The following is a 24,385-nucleotide window of genomic DNA, read 5'->3' on the forward strand; positions in this document are numbered from 1 at the left end:
CTGAAGACCCGGCAGTTCTGAAAGATGAAGGTCTTTGCTCAGTTCTGTGTGTGTGCTGAGATGCTCATTAGGCCTTTGCCTCAGCTGCTTTTTTCGCTTTCCTAAACTCTGAAATCTCTGGACGCCTCAGCAGCTAGAGGGGTCAGAACGGCGGTGTGAGGGCCAAGTGAGGGCAACCGACAACCGGCATCTGTTGCTTTTTCGTCAGTTGGTTATTTATTTATTTTGTGCCGCGATTAACTGCACAAAAAGACGGAGAGGCGAACACATAAAAGATGCAGCAGCACTTTGATCAAGTATGCACTTTGGAGCGCAGAGTGTGCAGGCAGTGGCGGCGGTGGTATTGCCCGTAGCTCGTGCCGGATAAGTTGTGTGCCGTAGACGGCCGTTTTCATACGTTTCTGTTTGAACTGCCCGGTGCTGTTGGTTTAACCTCGCTGGCGTGAGAGCGTAAGGAGTTTGTTTTAGCTCTGAGCTCAAATACGTTCTGCTAAAATTTCTCTGTTTATTTATCTTTTTATCTCTAGCTTCCGATGCTCCTGCCCGCCTGGATACTTCGGGGCTTTGTGTGATCTGGACGTGAACGAGTGTGAGGTGTCACCCTGCCTCCACGATGGCGTGTGCATCAACAAGCCCGGGGGCTTCGCGTGTGTGTGCCGGCCCGGCTTCTCCGGTATGTCCCACCCAACACACACACACAAAACAAAAAACATGATTTAGAAAGCCTGAAGTAATGGATTCATTTCATATATGTGTGTGTGTGTGTGTATATATATATATATATATATATATATATATATATATATCTATATATATATATATATAGCAAATACAGCTTCTCACTTTTACGGATCCATATATGAGTATAGTATGTGGCTTTTAATCAGAAAATATACATACATACATACATCATCTAAACCGCTTATCCTTCTGGGTCGCGGTGGGGTGCTGGAGCCTATCCCAGCTGTCATTGGGCGGAAGGCAGGATACACCCTGGACAGGTCACCAGTCCATCCCAGGGGATCAGAAAATATAATTCACACTAATTGCCTTTTAAGCCACACCCACACTTGATTTAAGCCACACCCATGCCTGGTGTAAGCCACACCCACTCTATTATTTTGGACAATCTAAATGTTACTTTATTTGGAATATTTCCGATGTTATTTTATTCTTAAATAAAATAAACATTTATGTTTAGCATCTTTCAGTCCATTGCATTTTAAGCCAAACCCCCTTACTGTTTAAGCCCCACCCCTATTTTTAAACACTCTGAATATTTCAGTCACACAATTTCCAGTTATTTTTGAAATGGGTACATTTTAATCAGTAAATGTAGCAAATTTAACATGTCGCACACATTGTCTTTTTAAGCCACACTCACTTCCGGTTTAAGCCACACTCGCCCAGTTTGTTTGTTTGTTTGTTTATTTAGTTAATAGACAACCACAATTTTTATTATCCCACAATATTGTCAGTATTCGTATTTGCTGCTCTTTTTTTAAATATGACTTTTCAGGACAATCTGAATTTTTTTATTCTCGCCCGATATTTTTCAGTACTGTTTGTATTTGTTTTTAGTTTTTAGTTTTTTTATTTTTCTTCCTAAACATACGGCTTTCAGTTCATAAATACAGCAAATATAGCATGCATTTTAAGCCACACCCACTTCTGGTTTAAGCCCTACCCCTATTTTTGAACACTTCAAATGTTTGTCGCAATATTTCCAGTAATTTTATAAAGATATGAGTTTTAATCTGTAATTTTGGCAAATCTAACATGTCGCACACGTTGCCTTATTAAGCCCCCCTCGTCTGGTTTATTTGTTAGTTATTAATTTGTCTTTACATTATTATTTATTCATTGCCTTTTTAAGCCACACCCATTCTGTTTTTATCTGAATGCAAATAGAAACAATTTTATCTGTTGAACAAATACAAATAGCTGTGTCTCCAGACACCCCTAATACACACACACACACACACACACACAGAATCAATGGCTGAGGCTGTGGTTTATCCCGTCTACAGAGACTGTGCTTCTCACCTCCCTGACAGATGCCTAATGGAAAGAACATACAAACAGCACATGTTTAAGCACCTCAATTAGGCCCCCCGACTCCCACACACGTCTGCAGGGCACACAAACACACACACACACACAAACACACACACACTTCGGGTGAGTAAACTCAATACTAGGGCTGATCATGAGCTGACGATTAATTGTTGCATCAATAATTGCAAATAACGATTTAATTGTCTTTTCTTGTTTGTTCTGTTTATCTACTAAAGCAGAGGTCACTAATAGGCGGGCCGCGGTCCGAGTCCGGACCTAGACGCCGTCCTATGCGGACCTGGACCTATAGCGATCAAACTATGGAGAATTATTTAATTTCGACAGGGTGGTCCTGTTTTAATCAGCGTAACTTTTCTAGTCATTATGGTGCCGGTTTAGCGGCCGGAGACTCACTTTCAGTTGTTGACTGTATAAGATGTTGATATACCTACTAGGCTACTTCGGTAAACAGTATATGGCACTGAATCATGATGCAAGTTAGACATTATGATGTTCTGGACCTTTGATTGAAGAACGTTTCTCTAACTGGACCTTATTAAACTTTAATTAAAGACCCCTGATCTAAAGCATAAGACTAAGGCAGCCAGACTGGTTTATTAACCGTCTTGCTTCCTGTGTTTACTATGCAGCTAACACAGTTAGTACTGTCGAATGTGTTGACCGCACTGCGGGGCTCAGCACACACTCTCACCAGCTGCCCTTTACCACACATACTTAAAAGTGATGGTTCTTCAAGGGTTCTTTAGTAAAGAAAATGGTTTTCTATAGAACCATAAACACTCAAAGAACCCTGTCCATGATTAAATGGTTGCTTGCCTGGTGAAATAGTGGAGAATGTGCTGTAAAAGGTTCTATATAGCACCAAAAAGGGTTCTTCTATTGTTCCGATGTCAGGCTTGTTACAATAGAAGAATGCTTTTTGGTGCTATATAGAACCTTTTACAGCACATTCTCCACTATTTCACCAGGCAAGCAACCATTTAATCATGGACAGGGTTCTTTGAGTGTTCATGGTTCTAGGACAATTTTCTTTACTAAAGAACCCTTGAAGAACCTTCATCAGATGTGCATACTAAAGGTTTGTGCTTAATGAACCAATAGAAAAGCTCCACGAAATGTAGTTCCATTAACTCAAAGTTAAGAATGTTTTTCGAATGATCTACATAGCTAACAAATAAAGAAACATTACTCAGTGCTGCCCTCTAGAGCGCCAAGTTAGAAGTCTTCATAAGCCCCATGATGGCTCAATGTATGTGTGCACTATTTTCATTTATTTGCTTTGTTGCTTCTGTTTGTTGCTGCATAATATTGTTATGAAATCTAATGTGGAAAATTATAGTTATTATTATAGTACAGCAGTCGTTACTAAGAGTCGCAAGTAAGCGATGATGTAATAACAGTGTCAGGCCTACTCGACACCGCCTCTTTATCCACTGCATCCTGTTAGCCGGTTTCCTTCCTTTCACTCCTCCATCGCTGTGCCTTTTACTTACTCATTTACTTTTCCAGCCAGAGACGGATATCGACGCTTTCCACAGTCAAGACCACCTGATCTCCCCCGCTGTCAGCCCGAGCCCAAGATTAATTTCATTTGTCTTCCGCACTGCATCATCAATTTATCCTTTTCCAGGCGGAGAAGAGGGAGGAGATGCGCAAGAAGAGGGAAGGAAAAGCTCTCGGAGGTATAGGCGCTCCTGAGAGAGGCTCCGCCTGACACGCGAGCCCCAATTCCCCGAGAAGCGGCTTTTATTATTAGGCCTCTGTTCAGGCTCGTACAAGTCATTACTTTCTCCCCTCGCTCTCGGCTCTTCTGAGGAAAGAGAGACGTGTCCCCGGAGAGGCCGGCCGGAGGATATATTTTGGATTGGCTCGCCCGACCGGAGCTTCACGGGAAATATTTGCCCTAATAAGACATGCAACGCTGAAGAAAAAAGGAAAAAAGAGAATAAAGAAAGTCAAGTGACAAACCTCAATATTCCACGGCCCCTCGTGCCGATCGGGTCACTCTCGGACGCGGATCTCTTTTCAGTAGTGCTTGATTTTGATGGACCGCTGGAGATGCTCTGTAGATGCTCGCCTCGTCTTTAACCTACATTTATAGTTATATTTAACCCAATTTCTATTGAATTCGAGGAGGTTCACATCATACAGTTCCTTTTGATTAGTATGGGAACCTTTTAAGCATTTTACATCATATTCTCATTATTCTTTAGTCAGTATAGTTCAGACTTTTTAATTACTTGTTCTTATGATGTCATAAAAACCAACACATTTCCAGAAAGTGTTGCGTAGACGTTTTTGGGGACCTAATTAGATCTGAGCAGTAAGTGTGTTTGGATTGTCAAATACTATATAACAATAAAATAAGTATAAATAAATTTGTGCTCAAAAAGTCATTGATATCCTCTGAGCTAGTTGGAGGAACAGAAGTTTGATTCTAGATTCCTCCTTAAAGCTTCAGCCATCGCAGCAGCATTGATTTACTACAGTGAAGCATTAATTATCCCAGTCAGATATTAGATTATAACTACAATAATACTGGGATTCCATAAGGAGAAATTTGGAGATACTTAAACTAAACGTTGACACACATGAAATTGCTACTTACTGTATTAATATTATTTGTATTTGTAGTTTCGTTTTAAATTTTAACTAAATAAAACACACATAACATGCATAATAATTATTCATGTAATGTCTTACGTAATGTTGTGAACCAGAGCTAGGAGAAAATATTGTATATGACTTTTTTCCAAGTTTATATTTGAACTTCATAGCATATACACTCATTTAACACGTTGTGTCAGTAAAATATCTTCGAGACTGGACGCTGTATCTCGGCTCAAAGTGTGCAACATAATGCGAAAGCCCTGCTTCTCAACGACTGAGAACCGGCGTGCAGACTGCAGGTCACATAGCGACGCAGTCTCGTCTGGCTAGTATCTAACGAAAAGACAAAGAGAGATTTAAGACGAAGACTGGAGACGAATGGACTGATTTGGGTTTATAAGTGCTGCAGTTGGTTTCCTGGTATGGTAGGACAAGAAACTGGAGAATAAGAAGCGACTTCAGCCTCGTAAATCAGTCGAATGCTGAGACATTTTACAATAAGCTGCTCTGCTTTTGAGGAAGAGTTTTCTAGTGGAGATGAGAGGAAAGCGGCTAAAGCTAAAGCTTAAAGCAGAGCGAAGTGAATCTGCGTTTTCGTTTATATTGTTTAGTCTAAACTAGCACATTATCACATTCTCAGACATACTGGACATTAAATGTTGTGGCTGCCAAGCTGGTTTGATTTTTTGTTGAAAGGTCAAAATGGCTCTTCTTATCATTTGGGTTGTGACTCCTGACCTAACCTGGCTTTAATGCAGAGGGAGCTGGTCGGATTTCTCACTCATCCAGTTGTGTTTTTGTTATGTGCCACCACAGACTGTCCGGGCGCTGCACTTCCGCACTTCCAGTTCAGCCTTTTGCGTTCCGTCAACATCACGTTATAAATTAAATATTTAGAAAATCGATTTTTGACATTTGTGAATCGATTCAGAATCGTTCACGTCCGCATGCATCTAAGAATCGATTTTTCCCCACACCCCTAATATAAATATGTGTGTGTATGTGTGTATATATATATATATTACTGTTTATTTGCTGAATTTAGCATATTACAAACAAAATAAACCCTAAAAACAGAATATGTTAAACTTTGCCAATAAATAAAAAGTGTGCACTAAACATCTGCAGAAAAGAGCTGTATTTTACTATGTTCTCAGTAGAGGATGTGCACTTATTTTCACTTAGAAAATCAACAACTGTACATGGGCCTCTTATTTTGACAGCATTAGCGTTCCTGCTGAATGTGAGTGAAGCAGTTAAATCTGCGTTTTGAGCGCATTTATTGGGTAATTCCATTTATTTCTGCTGTTTCTGCTTCGGCTACATCAGGATTGAATCCACACAGGCAGACTGAACAGTCTAAACGAGAATAAAGGCTAAGTTAGTTGGCTGGATTACAGCTATGTGCTCAGTGCGCAGCGTTCAGAGCTGAAGTCAGGGGTTTGTTTGAGTGATTCTTCCTGCATGCTGCACTCTTTTATAGATTTTATAGACCCTCTGTTGGGTGACCAGCCTCAGTGTGTGGTGAGTGAAGCAGATCTACCCGTGAGACGGGCTGTGTTCATTGTAAATGCAGACCACACTTCTGTGTCGATAGATTGTTGCAGAGTTATTTGGGTTATCAGCTCAATTCAGTTTTTTTTTTGCGCTAAACGCTACTTTAGATGTTATCGCTGTTGCGGTGAATGTATGTACGACAATAAAAGTGGGACAATGGACCTTCTTTCAGTAGCCCGAATCTGGCAGCACAATGCCTGAGTAACCTCCAAGACAGCCTCCAGTTTTGCAAATAATAACCTGCTTTGAATAGAAGCGCAGGCTCCTGTAAGATTATATAGAGCGCCTGATAGAAGACTGTAGAGTGGAGAAATGAATGCTTCCTTTCTATGATGGCAGAACTGTAGTATCTCTGAAATACTCCCTCTCTCTTTCTCGTCTCTCCGTCCTCCCTTTCTTCCCTTTCTTCCCTCCTTCGCGCGGCACACTCTTTCCGGGACGGCAAATCTGATAATACACTGTGGATTTAGGAAGTTCCCGCAGAGAGGAGTAATTGAGGCTGGGGGAAGGAGATTATGTGGTTTCTCCTACTTTCTTAGATGAATGCTGCACGATCCCTTAAGAAAGCTAACATTCGGATTAAACATAACTGCTCCATAATCTCTCCCCTGCCTCGCCTCTCACTTTCCGCAAAGCCAGATGTCAAGACGCCTTATTTATCAGTTCTGTGGAGGAAGTGCCGATTTGAGGAAGTGTAATCTGATTAACTCTTAGGAGTCGTAGTTATCGGTGCAGTTGGAACAAAAGGGTGTTGGAACTTTTATTTGTTCCTTACGGAAACAGATTCCTTCAAGTTTTAAACACTTTGGCCCAGTCCCATTTCTTATTTTTACCCCTACCCCTTGTTTTCGAGTGTCGCCCCTTGTTACTGAGTTACAGGGTAGTGGTTGAACTCTTCCCTCTGAAATGGGACCCTCAGATAAAAAGAGTATCACTTCATTAACAGCTACTAGCGCTGCTCTGTAGGCGACCCTGCCAGTCTGCAGTGACAGCAGAGGAGGGTAAAGTTCAGCTCCTCACTGCTGGGCTTTAGTTACATTTAGGGCATCATATGATCTTCAAAGAGGGGGGCAATTATTTATTATTGCCCACCTCTAATTCTTCAGTGATATGAAGCTGAAGTCAGATATTCACCAGCTTCTTGTTTGAATTTTCCCGTTCCACCTTAAATGGAGCCACAGTTCTGATGCCTGAGGTGCCAGAATGTAACTGCTGCACCATTTAAGGTGGAACGGGGAATTCAGCTACCTAGCCAACAAGAGATCAGCACACTACAAGTATTTTTTAATGCATGTTATGAAGAAAAAGACGAAAATACACTGAAACGACATTAAACTAAGATAATATGATGGTTACTGTAATTTTTAACTGAGAAAATTCTCACATTTTTTGGTCTCTTGTTCTCCATTTGGTCAGTTTTTCTTTTTTTCTCATATCTCTCTGTTTGGAGTCTCTGAAAATTAATTACATAATCACATTTAAATAGATCAGAGAAATGACAATATTTACTCTACACGTCTACAGAATAATGGGCTCCTGTCACAGAATGGCAATTTTTTATTTGCTGTAGTACACAAACATTGTTAAAGTCCTCCTAAAGCTGAGTTGAAAGCATAAAAGCGTAATTACATGATTAAATATGTTTTATGTGTTTTACTTTATGCTCAAAAACGGCCATAATGGCACAAAAGCATCCCAGAACCTTAACACACATTCAGAATGTGAAGATTTACAAACATGCATAATTATGCAAATTGTAATCGCCCCTTAACCTCCTGGTTCCAGTCCCTGCCCCTTCCCTCGTACCACCCAGCATGTTGTGCTCGTGCGTTTTAAGTTTTAACCACAATTTGTTTGGAACACTGGAATGTCTCCCCAACCTACATCAGCTTTTTCAGCACAAACCTAGTTTTTGCAGAAATAAACAGTTGTCCATCATTGTGCTGGCTGATTTTATATGCTTCCTTTTTTCTATTTTTGCAATTTTTAAAAATTTCTCCCAACATACATTTTTATTAACATAAACTGAATTTTTGCAAAAACATAATTACACCTTCTTTATTAAAATAATTATATCTTTATTTATACTTAATTTATACTTTTGTTACACATGTATGCTGTTCGTTTTTCTATTTTTTGCAAAATTAAAAAAATCAATTTTTTAAACGTAATAGGGCTTTAAAAGCACAGTAACTGAACCGCAGGGTTGGAAAAGTTGTGTAAAAATGAATAAATCAGAGCACAAACATCTTTACAGGCCTCCGGGTTAAATATCAGGATATGAGCCTCCTGACAGTACTGAGAGGCGCGTCTTTGTGCCGAGAGAGCTCTGAGGTGCTCTGACGTTTCTCTGTGTGTCTCTGGTCTTTTTCTGCTGCGAGGGAAGCAATAATTAATGGCTCGTTTAGCTCATTTGAATAGCACTGCAGAGAGTCACAACAGCGAAATGCCAGAAAATCACCTCACTTGCTTTCGGGGGTTAATTTAGGATTGGCGGCGGTGCTTCGCGCTCGGTCAATACCGTGACTCTCCGTCATTGTTTGTGTAGGCAGCTCGCCTGACAGAAATAAATTCATTACAACTTAACCACCATGTCAATATGGAGGGAATTAGCACCTCCTGTGAGCGAGCAATGAGGAGAAACGTTTTAATTATAAAATGTTAATGATCTGCCTGCTTGTTATTTTCCCAGCTCCTTTCTTTCTTTATTTCCTCTGCCTCCGAGGCCTCGGAGGAGGAGAAAGGGCCGAAGACGTCTTCAGCGAGCTGTCTGGCCGCTCACCCCTGGAGTTTTTCATGCTGTGTTTTTAGCCTGAAGTCACTGAAATAAAGTTTTAATTCTCTGCTGCTACATGACCAGCGCTGGTGATCACGGCCTCGATCTCATTGCCGGCCTAAACGGCCAGCACTGAATGAATCATCGCTTTAATAAAGGAACTGGTTTATTTGTGGTGTCCGAGCGCGATCCACGCCGCTTTATAACAGCTCCTCTCCGCGTCTGGACCGGCGTAAGGCTTTGTGAGATGGGCTCGTGGTGTTGGTGTGATGACGGGGCTGGAAGACGTGCGGCTCTGTGCTCCGTGGTATCACAGTTTACAGCAGGACGATGGCTATCTCTTCATCGGGGCAGTTTGTCAAAGCGCGTTCGGGCGTCATTGAGTTACTCAGATTTGAGGCCGAGATCATAATCTACGTTACATTATTATTCACAGTTCACAGCCCATTTCCTGCCTTAAAAGGATGGCAGAATTCGGACTTTGATAGTTGAGCAGAGATGCTGCCAGACTCTTACTTGCTCTGTTGCTATGATTGATCTGTCGACTGGCTGTGTTGATTAGTTTTTGATGAAGTTTGTGATGCCCATCGTTCTGTGTGTTTCCCATTAAATGTGTTTGTGATATCTCCTTAGCATCAGTTTTTCAGCACAGACAGAATTTTTGCTAGAATGTGCTTCATTGTGCTCGCTGATTTTATGTGCCTTCTGTCTCATATTTTGCAATTTTTAAAAAAATTCTCCCAACATAAATACAATTTTTCAATGTAATCTGAATTTTTTGCAAAAAAATGACATGTTCATTAAAGTAATTTTTTATGTCTTTAGCTTTTATACATTTGCTGCTTAGAATGTCTCCCGATTGTACTTATGAATGGTTGTCCATCATAGTGCCGGCTGATTTTATACACCTTCTATTTTCCATTTTTGCTAATTATTTTAAAATTTTCCCCAACATAAATCAAATTTTTTCCAACACTATAATTACACCATCTTTATTAAAATAATTGTGCCAGCCCAGTTTGTATGTCCCTATGTACTATTTATAAATTCACTGTTTGGAATGTCTCCCCAGCGTACATCAGTCTTTTCAGCTCAAACTGAGCTTTTGCAGAAATATCAGAAATGAGCAGTTGTCCGTCATTGTGCTGGCTGATTTTCTGTACAAAATTATTTTTCATTTTTGCAAGTTTTTTGAAATTTCTCTCAACATAAACAGATTTTTTTGCAAAAAATACAATTACACTATCTGTATTAAAATAACTGTGTCAGCCAATTTTTTGTCTCCTTTTTTTTTTTGTAAATTTATTGTTTTGGGATATATCCCCAAAATACATCAATGTTTTCAGCACAAACTGAAATTTCGCAGAAGTAAACAGTTGTCCATCATTGTGCTGCCTGATTTTTGGTGCCTTCTGTTTTCTGTTTTTTGCGTTTTGTTTTTTATTTCACCCAACATAAATCACATTTTTCAATGTAAACTGTATTTTTGCAAAAATACAGTTAAACTATCTTTATTAAAATAATTGTGCCAGCCAATTTTTAATGCTTCCTATTTTTGAACTGTGTGTAAATTTACTGTTTGGTATAAATGTCTAACATTCATAATTTTTTTCAGCACAAACCAAATTTTTGCAAAATATGATTGAATAGTTCACTGAATGACTGGATAGATTAATTCACTGCTTAACTGTGCTGGCTGATTTTATATGCCCCCTGTTTTCCATTGTTTTGTGAAGTAATTCAGATTTTTCTCATCATTAAACTTTAGCAAAAAATAGAGCCACGCTAATAAGTCACTCCTGATTTTGTGTACTGATTTATACGTTTTCCCCAATGTATCAGTGTTTTCAGCATAAACACATTTTTCCAAAGTAAGTTATACCATCTTAATGAAATAATTTTGCCGATTTTATCTCTCATTTTCCATTTGTGTTTGAAATTTTGCTTAAAGTCTTGAAATTTGTTTTGCAAAAAGATCTAAATACAAAATGAAGCTGATTGACCTTCTGATCCCCCCAAGGTACGTGGTGTGAGCTGAACGTGGACGAGTGCCTGTCCAGCCCGTGCCATAACGGCGGGAGGTGTGTGGACGGCCCCAACGGCTACCAGTGCCTCTGCTCCAACGGCTTCATGGGCTCCGACTGCGCCAGCAACATTGACGAATGTGCCTCGAGCCCCTGCGTCCACGGGAGGTGCGTGAGTCTGTCTGCACCCTATCAAACGCAGCGCATTCACAGCCACATGATGAAGTGCTTTCTAATTGGCCATCACGGCGCGGCCACACGTGGCGGAGCCTGTGAGCTTTTCAGGACCAATTAAACACACCATGACTCCCTGTCAACTCGGTCTCAATTAGCCGTTTGCCAGTCTGCCACGACTCTGCAAACAAGATGGAATTAGTCATTACCACCTGTTTCTGGCTCCTCGTGTCTCGGGCCAAGTTCAACATGTGACTTTCAGAGCCCCCGAAGCCTCTAATGCTGAGTGTTTCAGATGGGCTGTGCGCTCTCTCAGTACATGTAGCGATGCGGAACAGCTAAATTGAGTACAACTATAGTACAGCGGCTGGTGCCTTCAGGTAAAAGCAGTAGAACACAATAGAGAAGGAGGGTGTTATCACAAGTAGCATTATGAAGTAGCATTATGGCTGCAATTTGGTGGCTAGCCGTTTGCTTTCGTGCACCAAAAGTCTTCACTGAGAGCCTCTATCAAAGGAAACCTAATGTTCCTCACTTCCTTAAATGAAAGGGTTTCTAAGATGTATAAAATGTAAACACTGCCGAAGTTTCAAAACAGTCCGTATTTCGTCGCTGTCCAATGAAAGCCATGTATCTCCATTTTTGTCGATTTTTCCATTTCAACACTGCTGTGTGAAAATTTCATGATGAATGGACCAACAGAAATGCTCTAAAGTCACTTGGAATAAAATCTCTTTACATTGACTTACATTAAAGGTAAAGAGTGTTTTTCCTTCTCCTGTAAAGTTACTATTCTGGAGATGCTTGTTTTCCTTTGGACAGCGACGATATGCATATTGTCACTGTCCAATGAAAACCATGTATCTCAATTTTTCTCATTTTTCAATTTTCTACATTCTTTCAACACACCTGTCCTTTAGATTGTGTGAAGATTTCATGAATGGACCAACAAAAATGCTCCAAAATCAATTAGAATAAAAGCTCTTTACATTGACTTACACTGAAAGGTGAGAGTGCTTTGCCTTCTCCTGTAAAGTTCCTATTTTGGAGAGACTTGTTTTCTTCGGACAGCGAAGATACGCAAACGGAGCAGCCTAGCTTTTTTTGTAATGTCATACAGCAGTTTAGCCCCGCCCACTGCCGGTGAAGTTATAAGCGGTGTTTCAGCCTGGACTGCTTTTTGAACGAGGCGCAATACAGTACAGCCAATCAAAACAGAGGTCAGCGATGTATATATGCATCAGTATAGAAGGTATAGAAACTCTCAGGGATAAAGAGAGGTTAGAAAATGGTCATGTAAAATGAATTATGACCGATTTTGGTACATAAAGCCACCATAAAATTGGACCTTGAGGGAGAAAAAGAAATACGAGATAGATGAGGATATCTTTCACACTAGCTAGTTTCAAATGATAGTTTTGCTGAATTGAGTTGCGCCACCAATCTGAAAATCATGAGTTAATTATTGAAGGGTTTAGATGTAAACAAAATCATTCGGAGTGGTTTGGTGTGAAATGCGCCTTTAAAAAATGTACAGAGTCAGAATTGTTCACCATTTGTAGTTGTAGGAACCAGACGTCTGTATGTCTACACTACAAATATCACTATTTTATCTGCTCTCCAGTAAGACCAGTGAACTTACATGTGGAACCAAAGATGAGAAATGTTTGTGAGTGAATAAGTTAGTCGTCGTTAGTCACCATGCGTGTATCACCGTTAGCCGTTAGCTTAAAACAGACCGTCTAACGTGGGCCACACAATAAAACAACTATCTAACTCGCTGTCCGACCTCATAAACTGCTAAGTATAATAGCAACTAGTTTGTTGTTGACACCACCTATTTCCATTCGCTCTGGGTTGCTCTGCGTCGACACCGGCAGGTTCACTCTCTCTCCCTTTTGTCTCTCTCTCTCTTTCTCTCTCTCTCTCTCTCTCTCTCTCTCTCTCTTTCTCTTTCTCTCTCTCTTTTCTTTAAGCTGCTGCAACTCATTTGTGTTTTCTGGTTCAAATCAATTTGGCTCTATGACATTTTGGAAACAGACCTCCTCAAAGTCTTCCGCATACGTCCGAAATAGGAGAGAAGACAGTAAAAATGAGCTGTAAACAGAAGCTGTTGCTGGCGTTAGCCGTGTTAAATGGCCATAGCTGCAGGTGACAAAAGCACGTTAGCCTGTGTGCATTGATCTCAGCTGAGATGCGGTTTTGAGAGGAAACACGGAGCTAAACCTGGAGTTAAACTTTATACTAAAAATACGTTTTAGGCCAAAACTTTATAACAAAACTATCACAAATCAATGTCTCAGGAAGCATTCATAACCATTTTGTGTAATAACTTAATGCAATGTAGCTTTTAGAGCCATTAAATGCTACAGACGTCTGGTTCCTAGTACTATAGTGGTGAACAATTCTGACTCGGTAAATTTCTCTAGAAAGGCGCATTTCACACCGAACCACCCTGAATGATTTTGTTTACATCTAAACCATTGAATAATTAAGTAATTTTGCAAAATTGGTGGAGTTTCCCTTTAAGCCCAGAGATGTTTATTCTTTAAATTTCCAATAAAAACAGCCAGTAAGTTCATTTTAACATGCGCAATTCAAAGCAAAATAATACATAGAAAAATCAAATGTTATGGCACATTTAATATTTTACTCCCAACATGTTAACCCTCTACTGCATGAATTATTACTTAAACATGATCTAATGTTTTAATGTGTTTTTGTTGTTTGATATTGCTTAAATAGTGGAAATATTTGAAACAAATTATTTCTAAAAATTTGGTGGGTTATTTGGTAGATTGTTGCCATTTGGCAACAATGCACAATCGTACCATAAAACGTAAAAAAAATAAATAAATAAAAAAGCACCATAAAATTTGATCTTTCTCTAAAACCATCCTTTTATTGAAAACAAGACTAAACAATTCCAACTTATACTTAGCGAAATGTACGACCCAGTATTTACAAATATTGGAAATTAATTCAATTTCAATTGTAATTGTGGTAGTAACAACATCATAATAAAAATTCCTGGTCATGTGATGTCCTAAAGTATTTGTCCTTTCAAGGTAAAAGACCCTTTTCCACAATTAAATAAGAAAACACAGATTATTATTACTGCTTTTTAGTAAAATTAAGATGAAGTAATTGTTGCCATATGGCAACACCGTGCAGTAGAGGGTTAAACTAAACAAATGAACAGAAATTGTGCACAAAAATTTGCAGAAGAACGCTATTTTTTAAGTGTGCCCTCTGTGGAGGATATGGACTTAATCCCATGTACTCAAGGGCTGTATTTAATCATTAGCTGATTGCAGTCCAGTACCTGCAGGACAGATGTATTTATTCCAGTGTAAATATCTTACTGAACTCCTGATGAAGCTTTAATTCAGCGCCGATATGGTAGAACATCTAGAACGTATATATGAATATTATGTATATAATGTATGTAATAATATTAATAATAATGTAATAATAATAATGAATGTATGTCTCAGATAATGCAGGTGATTTTGGAATGATCTCTTAAAGAGGCTAGATTTAAACTGTATTGAATCCCAGGTGTATAAAGCATCCCTGTCTGGGAGCAGGTGAGGCCTAGATAGACATCTGCCAGGGCTCTTGATTGGTGGCCTCATCTGGGTGCACAATCACCTCTAATAAATCATGGCGCATAAAAATGGAGTTTGAAGTTGTCGGAGAGCATTAACCGAAGCTTTCTTCATGCCAGCTGCTCGGACGGGATCGACGCTTACGACTGTCAGTGCGAGATTGGATGGAGCGGCCGCAGATGCGAGACTAATATTGATGTAAGTCTCATACTCTTCAAGCTTTGTTTTTCAAGTACGGGATGATGGCTGTGTGGTTTACAGTACGTTTGGTTCTGTAATAGGTACTTATTACTGTCCTGCATACAAATAACACATTTTCCAGGTTTTCCCAAGGCAAGCTTTCTGTCACATGTGAAAAATGCACAGGGAATTGATAAGTAATAATGATAATAAAAATAATGGTGACGTACCTGCCTGTTTTTTTGCCCTCCTTGATCTGATCCATCTATTTCGTATTGGCCAATACAATATTTATATTTCCTGAGATTATATAGTCGCACAGCGCACACTTTATGTATATTAATGTTAATAAAACCGACTCAATTCATCAGTATTTTTAAAATATTCAGAGTCCAGTGGAGGCGCTTTACACCCCCCCAGCCGACGCTTGGCGATGCACATAGTAATCTTAGGCTTGTGTGTAGCTGCTTGGCCATGGAAACCCATTTCGTGAAGCTCCTGACACACATTTTTTGTGCTGATGTTGCTTCCAGAGGCAGTTTAGAGCTCTGTAGTGAGTGATGAAACAGAGGATAGGCTATTTTTACATGCTTGAACACTCAGCGGCCCACTCTGTGAGTTTGAGTGGTCTGCCGCTTTGTGGCTGAGCTGTTGTAGCTCCTGGACACCTCCATTTCACAGTAACAGCACTTACGGTTGTCCAGGGCAGACCTAGCAGGACAGAAACTGACTTGTGGTGAAGGTGACATCCTATGACAGGCTTATTACATACCAAGGCTTATTATTCAGTAACTACAGGGACTTCAGTGCAAACTGGCTGAGCTATTCCTAAGTTATAGAAATCCGGGTGCCACTTTAAAATAAGACTACCCTTATAAAGCGTTCATGAAAGGTTGAAAATTAGTTTATTAAAGACCGTAAAATAATCAATAAGTAAATAAAAGAGCCACAGTGACCTGTTTTCCTCATGGTGAACCCACATTCATCTATACTCTTAAACCTCAGGTTTTGATGTTTACTGATTTTACTTTGTCTTCTCCGTCAGTCAGTATTCACCCTGTCCGCTTCATGACTGATACATCAGATATGACGGCTCACTTTTGCCCTGTTACAACTGCTTATTTATGATCTTTAAAATGTTTATGACCTATTAACCATTGACAAACTAATATGAAACCATTCATAAATGCTTTATAAGGGTGGTCTTATTCTGAAGTGGTACCAGAGTGTGTAATAAAACCCTGGCCATTTAAGGGGTTAAAGCCACTGAGCTCTTCAGTAGGACCCATTCTGTTGCCAGTGCCTGTCTGTGGAGACTGCATGGTTATGTGCTTGATTTTATCCACCTGTTAGCGATGGTGGTTTTCTTCTTCGGTGCAGCTGAATTCTGTTGCCACTTCTGTGATCATTTTGAACTTTGATGTTGAAGACTTTTGAGAGTTCCTCGTTTGGCAAAGAAAAGAAGTGAGTGGATCCTCGAACAAATCAAGCCTGACCCCTCGCTCAGAGCCCTGGTAACCAAACTGAAGCACTCATTTTGGACACATTCTGAGAAAAAACAGCTCATTGGAAAAGACCGTCATGCTTGGAAGAGATGAAGGTCAAAGAGGAAGAAGAGCTGAAGGATGGATGGAGATCATAGGAATCATGAACCGGTCATTCAGAGAAGCAGAAGGCAGGATATTTTGGGGAAATACTATCCAGGAGTTGGAAACAACTAGCCTGCACTTCATCATCATAATAATAATAATACCCATAATAATAAGCAATGGGTGTGGCTGAAACACCTGAACTCAGTATACTTTTGGCCATACAGTGTATTTTAGAACACACATGAACTACAGTTACTGAGATATTTCAAATCAGTGCTTTTAAAAAATGAATGTTTTCGCTGACACTTTAAAACATGACATTTGGTCTAGATTTCTGCCCTAAACTCTCCTGAAAATGTGAAGATGAAAAGGTCAGATATGTTGGAGGCTTATGTTCGTTTGAGCTTCTTTGACAGGTCCATAAGCTTCTTTGAAAGGTCCATAATCTCTTGAAACAAAGCAGAGAGATTAGCTCCTGCCCTTTTATACAGACGTGTTATTCAACAGTAGCGGAGATCTGGTAAGGATGGCTAACAGCTGTTTCACTGTTTCTTTCTATAAGAATCAGAACTTTCTTTTGAAAACCTCTCTTACATGAAACCCACAAGCCCATAATCCAACATCTATATGTATATATATATATGTATATATATAATTGTCTATAAAACATATAATTGTCTTCTTCAGTGGACTGTTCTGCGTTTCTCCCAAGAGACTTTGGGACCACCGCTGCTGCGGTAATTATGCAGTGTAATTATTCATCATTACCGACTGTCAATACGAGCCTTATAGACAATACATCATAACCCAACTAGCGCCGCAGACTTGAATGACGTGCTTTGTTTGACGCGACTCCGGATTTAGACTGTATTGACTTTCCTACAGAACGAGTGTAGGGAGCTAAAGCATCATGAAAGCACTGTACACAGTCCTGATTAGAAGGCAAGTGCTTGCTGTAATGCCTAATTGATTTAAAGCCCACCACAGCCTCAAATGTACCCTGGAGATGAAACAATGGGCTGCTCGCGAGGGCTACGAGGGAACTTCCAACGGAGTAAATCATTAGCTCCTGCCTTCTCCACCTAATGACTCATTCTATAGGATGCACTTTCCCTAAGCCTCGGATTTTCCCCATTAAATCATTATTAGATTGGGGGGATTAATTAGAATTAGGGCTCTAATTTAATCAGGCTGTCGTAAATCACAGGATGTTGTCATGGAACTGAAGGATATAGCAGGAAAGTGGAATTTTTGAGGTTTGTGCTTGTATAACATGGACACTTCCAATGACCTGAACTGCTGTTATTAAACTGATAGTTTGGCAAAATATCACATTTATTCCCTATATTCCAGCTATAATCTATTAACTAACACGTTTACCATTCAAAGTTAGCGTGTTTAGTTTTGCCCCGAAGCTGTGAGGCTAATGTTCACTGCACGCCTAAATCAGTCACCGCAAACTGGGTTGGGTTGTTAAATAATCTCAAAAAACTTGTGGTTTATGGCACCAAATGTCTAAAATATCAATACATATGAATTAGAAACAGTAGGACTGCAATGAATATTTGATAAAATTGGATAAATTGGATAAATAACTAATAAATGAGTAAATAAAACATTCTAAACTATTGAGCCATACAAATAATTAATACTTTGGCCTCTTTTATGAATCCACAGCCTTCCATGCACCAATTTAAATCAGTCAAATGTGAAACAGGCTGTTCTTTAATGCTTTATTAAGTGTTAGCTAGTCACCAGTAGCACTCAGGAGTCTAAAGTTTGTACTTTATGCAAAGATTTTTGGTCTTTCAGTGATGGTCAGAAGCTCTGACCTGTTGAGTTATGTTTTAGGGCTCTAGTTTGAGGCGATAGTAACAGTTTTAATGGCAGATGTAATCCAGATACATTTCCGTCCCGAGTGGAGGTAGATCAGATGTAGATCAGAGGTGTTTTAGATCAGAAAACCTGCTTCAGCTACAACACGCCGAATGTAGAGTTTGAAACGTCGTCTGTTGCCTATTCACAGACGTGAATTGACCAAAAGGCCTGATTTAATTTCTACTATAAGGTCAAAATGATGCTTATTTCCCCTGTTCAGTGTTGCCAGTTTGGGCAGGATCCCCCAGATTAGCATTTTGTGCCAAATCATATGAAAATAGTTGCTTCTAAATATTTTTTTAGTGGTTTAATTAAGTTTATTTAAAAGAAAAAAAAAAAAATCAAAATAAGTTATGGAATATATACAAAGACGCCAACCAACAATAAATCATAGAAATATTAACAAATGTGTCTTGAACTTTCTTAATTCTATCCTTATGGAATACTTGAATATTCAAAATAATATTTAACAGAATACTCAAATTAAATATATAGTAGTTGCAGGTCTAAAAACAGTAGTAGCAGCAAGGACTGATTTATGTTTCCAATTTTATTCAATACCAGTTGGTCAGTGTAAGCTTTCATTGCTTGTTAGCTACATTAGCCTAATCGCTCCAGTGGAAGACTAGATAAGCAAGCTTCAGACACTAGACATGTCTTGTTGATGGCCTACATTTGAGGGAAGAGACTAGCTTTTCCATTTAATAGCTCAAAGGTGAGTCCAGGCTAAGTTAGTGAATGGAGACCTGTCACTACACTGTTAGAAATAAAGGTTCTGTTCAGGTACATTTTTCGTTCATCAAGGTCCAATCAGTGTAAATGTTCCCTCAAAGCTCCAACAGTGGTTTTAAGGTCTGATTGTGAACCTTAAATAAGTGTTTCCAGGTGAAAAGTTCGTATTTGTACCTTTTCATAACCGAATGTTTTAAACAGAACAGTAAAATAAAAGCCTGGAGACGAGACGGGGTGTGTGGAGTCAGTACAGCTTAGAACATATCATTTCAGTGGATTATGGTTCAGTTATGTTCCCTGACTAAAGGTACTGAGATGGAGCCTTGAGGGTTCCACCCCAGTGACAGTTTAGTACCTTTATTTCTGAGAGTGTGATGTAGTTATCTTGTCTCGTTTCCAGGACTGCCAGTCCCGGCCTTGCCTGAACGGGGGCTCCTGCGTGGACCTTGTCGACAAATACGCCTGCATATGCACCGAGGGCTACAGCGGCAGACAGTGCGAGGTGGACTTAGACGTGTGCCTGCAGAGGCCTACGAATTTCTCCCTCTGCTTTAACGGCGGGACCTGCCTGGATGGCCCAGGATCCAATTTCACATGCAGGTGAAGCCACGGTTCTCGTCTTTTGAATCTCTGATTTACAGAAGGCCGTAATTGCTTTTGCCTCCAGTCTGCAAGCATCTAGTTTTAGCCGCAGTCATGTTTAGTGACGGGTTTGTATGTATCATCTTAATTCCGGCCTCATCGAGGGGGGCGTCAATCCCGATCGGTTTTCCTCTCTTCTGTCCAATTAGAGGTCTGCTGGGTTGCCAGAGTGATGATTATGAAGCAGCTGCTGTGGCGCGATCGTTTGAGTGTGTTGGAGTAAAACAGCACCGTGGGGGTGGTGTAGCACCAAACTCACCCACCCAGCACTCACTCATTATGCCCTTTTAGGCGTAATACAATGTCTTTGGTGGGTTAATTCCTCCCCCTGTGTCCAGACCCACAAATTAGCCAAGCGCTAATGCTGGCTGTCGTTCCCCATCCTGAGACAGACGCACAGACAGACTGATGGACCGGAGGACGCCTTGTCTGCCCAAACAAGAGCTCATTGGATTGATTTTCCTCAAATGGGGAACAAATGCCCCGTCACTCTCAGTACTTACTTTCATTTTGAAATGGCTGGTGGTTTAATGGCTTGAGCTCTAATTGCATTACGGCCTGCGTTCGGTGGCTGGCGTCCGGTAGGAACACAGTGTAAAAGTCGGAGCGACGAGCAATTTTTATTGGGATGCAGTGACACTATTTCATAGCCATGACAAGAGCCCTGACTTTCACTTACAGTGCGTCCTGCACTGCGCAGTTGAATAGTATTCGCACTGCTGACTCACACTTCTGTATTAATTAATATTTTGACAGTTATTCATGTGAATTAGGGGTCACGCATAATTTCAGTGGTCCCCTACAGATGATCTACAGATACTTCACAAACTTTCTGTTGATTCTCAAATGAGTTATGGTTAGGTTAGGTTAAGAAGTAGGGTTAGGGTTTGGTTTAGGCTTAAGGTTAGATTTAATAGAGTCTCTCACACTCAACTTCAAGTTCAGTTGCATTTCATTGAGTACCTTTACATGCACATAATAATCCGATAACTGCAGAAAATCAGATTTAGTCTGTAATCCGATCAACACGTTTACATGCACCTGAATAATCAGGTAGTGGCAAACTACCAGGTCTACATGAGTCAGACAGTAATCAGATTTCTGCTTTACAACCAGCCAATAAACTCACAGAAGAAGATGTGACGTAACGTAAAAGTCAAACTTCATGAGGGTTTTTTTTTTTAAATGATCGACCCACTTTACCTGAAAATATGAACATACATCATCTAGAAGATGAAGAATATTTAGATCCTTCATTTCGTCAATCATGTAGTCGGTTTCAGTGTTGCTCCAAAAGTGTTTTGCTGCTTATTTCAGGTACCGCCGTCTGTTTTCACACATGCTCAGACTGAGAAATCTCAAATAGTTTACACGAGAAATCTGATTACTGAGCTAAAATCCAGCCTCTTTATTGGATTTATTAATAAGACCGGAGTAATTACACAACCATTTGAATAATCAGATAACTGCAGAAATCTGATTATGATTGGATTATTGAGTGCATGTAAACACACTCATTGATATTTCGTTGAAGGTTAATTAAAGACAGAGTATCTACAAAGCATCTACAGTGGACCATCCAAATTAACCTCTTCAACTCCTTGAGACCACCGGTGGTTCCAAAACGCACTTTGTCGTATTCTTCATAACTTTCATATTTCATAAGCTACATTCTAAAGGTGGGGGTCGTATGAGAGCTGTAACTGTCTTCTTTCCAGTCAAATAGATGGGTGATGTAGTTTTAAACCCTTATAATAAAAGAAGCTGAACTCACAATTTTTTTTTCTACTGAAAGTCGACCCATTTTTCCACAAATCTGGGCTATAAACTATAAACAGATGGCATCTCTTCATTGATCTGCTCTATAAACATTATTTTTATAAAATAATACAAAGAGCGTCTAAGATTTTTGGCTTTCAGCAGCAAATTGTAAGCATATAGCAATATGTGTGATCATACAACACATTCTGTTAATTAGAGGAGAACATTTACTTCAAATAAATAAATAGATAAAAATAAAAATGTACATTTATTTCATGCAGTTACTGAATAATTTGCCTTACGATTTGGTCATGAAAATTCATATGGACAAAGCAAAATATACCCTGGAGAATAAGAGGTTAAAAACTCTTATTCAAATAAACAGAAGCGCAACATCTAAGTAATATATAACTAATGAAATATAAACCTTTGTTGTCTACATATGGTTTGTATGGAAGCCCTGTAGATAAGGTAGATAAAGTAGTTTGGTCGTAATTGTTTGTTTGTTTGTTTTTTTTCTCCTCTCTGGTAATGGTGGCAGGTTATACAATACCTTACTAATTATTTCATTAATATCTTATTAATTATAATGTATCTGATTAACTGAAAATTTGAGTTGTTTGTATAAAAAATGTACCCTACTAGTCTGTAGAAGTCAGAGACCCCCTTTGTTTATGTAATCAAAACTGTCGTTATGTAGAAGTGAATCATTTTTCAGGAGATATTTCTGAGTAGACAGACAGACAGACAGACACTTTACTGGTCCCAAAGTAAACAAGTAGGCAAGATATCATGACATCATCCACAGAGAACATGTGCCTCCTAACAACCACCTGGAAGACCCGGTAGACCCCAAAACTGCCCCCATCAGATAAACAGCACTTAAAGCTTTCATCTCTGAGAGAGAGGAGAAAATCAAGCTGCTTCAGATCTGAAAACATCCACAGGTGTTTCTGTCCATCCTTCCACTGTGAGAAGACGACTCAGCGCTGTGGGTCTGAAAGGATGTGTAGCTGTCAAGAAGAACCTCACTGAGAAAAGGAGACGGACACATCAAACAAAGAAGCTGAACGATGGACTGACCACCCCAGAGTCCAGACCTCAACACCACTGAATGTGTTTGATTACTTCAGAAAATCATCAACCAGCTTCTAAGACTGAACTTTGGAGGTGTGTCTGCAGATTGTTTGAGGAGCTGAAAGTGAGTCTCCTGAAAGGAATGGAAGCTGGAATAAAGATAAAGAGTGACTCACTGACTCTCACAGCTGAGACTGGATTTAGCTGTTGAGGCTTCTGTGTTGTTTTCTGCTTTTTCCCTGATGTTGAATATAAATAACCTGTACTCTGTGGCTGTTTTGACTTGATATTAAATAAAGGGTGGTCTCTGACTTCAGCATAGCACTGTACGTCTTTTGAAATGTGAACAATGAGAACCAGGCGTGAGATTCACTTAAAAGGTTGTGTGTAACATGCATTTTGAACCATAGAGTCTACATAGCAGGATTTTTTTTTTATTCAGCTGAGCTGGTATAATGACAGTGATGTTGAATTGGATGGAACCGAAGGGTGGAAAACATGTTAAAGGAATCTGAGAAATGTAATCTGTGGAAGTTGGTTTTAAAGGTCCTTTTTTGTCAGTAAAATTTTTTTTTTTATTTAAAGAAAAGTTTTAATTATGTGCCTTTATGAACAGTGGTGTGCCGGTAGTTATCAAAGACTGGAGGCCTGAGCCACAGACACACGGCACGCACAGCTTCCTTGTTCATTAAGATTTCACAACCAGCGCTGGTACGAGTTCTCGGTTAATTACAGCAGTGAAATGCTGAAATGATGCTTTGCTGCTCTTACAGACTCTCTTTTCTCCGCATACTTTTGGCCCCAGACTCTGTAGCTTGCTTTAGGCATGGCTTTGAGACAGCCGTCTAGCGGCAGCACCGAAAGCCCTGGGGGCGCTTTGGAGAAGGCATCACTTTATTTCAACACTGTTTGTACTTTGCCTGCTATTCCTCTTCCATGTGGTTCATAAGTCGTGTCAACATTGACATGGCTTATGTAGTAGAGAACAAGCTGCACCAGTAACCCTTCTGATCCTCCACGTTTGAAAGCTCTACTGGTGCTGCGCTGATCTCAGGCCTCACGCTAGGCCGTAAACATTTTCCGGCTGCTGGAAGAGTCTTAAAATGTCTTATGTTTAATTGAAGAAATTTAAGGCCTTTCAAAGTTTTAAATAGAGCAGTTTGATGTAGGAAGTAAAAACAGTTTACTTACCATTCACTCCCCATCCTGTACGGGCCATACAGAGAGACTAAGATACAAAAAAGCCTGTTTTGGATTTGATTGCTTTGCTATGTCCTGAAAACCCAGCTTTTTGAATGAGGCACAATTCAGAGCAGCCAATGAGAGCAGAGTACATTTACATACGTCAGTCTTAAAGCCACAGCTTATTTTATTCTAAGACATAAAGATTCAGAAACAGTTTGAAAGCTGTTTTTGCTGTATAAACATACTAAAGCATGCTTAGCGGACCTCAAATGCAAAATAATGTTGGATATGTATGTATATAGGTCTTAAATACACTGTATGGACAAAAGTGTTGGGACACCTACAGAAGCTCTTATGAATCCCATTCTAAATCCATAGGCGTTAATATGGAGTCGGTCCCCCTTTGCAGCTACAACAGCTTCCACTCTTCTGGGAATCTTTCTACAAGATTTAGGAGAGAGTCTGTGGGAATTTCTGCCCATTCATCCAGAAGAGCATTGGTGATGT

The 24,385-nt window shown here is 39.7% G+C and overlaps 1 protein-coding gene across 1 annotated transcript in view; it reads left to right on the forward strand.

Moving 5' to 3' along the window:
- Nucleotides 1-24,385, forward strand: part of eys (eyes shut homolog) — a 433,237-nt gene that overhangs the window by 202,603 nt on the left and 206,249 nt on the right. Inside the window, exons 24-27 of the mRNA XM_036583442.1 lie at nucleotides 528-673; nucleotides 11,043-11,214; nucleotides 14,951-15,029; nucleotides 19,614-19,813. Coding sequence (XP_036439335.1) covers nucleotides 528-673; nucleotides 11,043-11,214; nucleotides 14,951-15,029; nucleotides 19,614-19,813 — 597 coding nt within the window. The remainder of the gene's footprint in view (nucleotides 1-527; nucleotides 674-11,042; nucleotides 11,215-14,950; nucleotides 15,030-19,613; nucleotides 19,814-24,385) is intronic.

This window comes from Colossoma macropomum, unplaced genomic scaffold, assembly GCF_904425465.1.
Source record: "Colossoma macropomum unplaced genomic scaffold, Colossoma_macropomum, whole genome shotgun sequence".
NCBI lineage: Eukaryota > Metazoa > Chordata > Actinopteri > Characiformes > Serrasalmidae > Colossoma > Colossoma macropomum.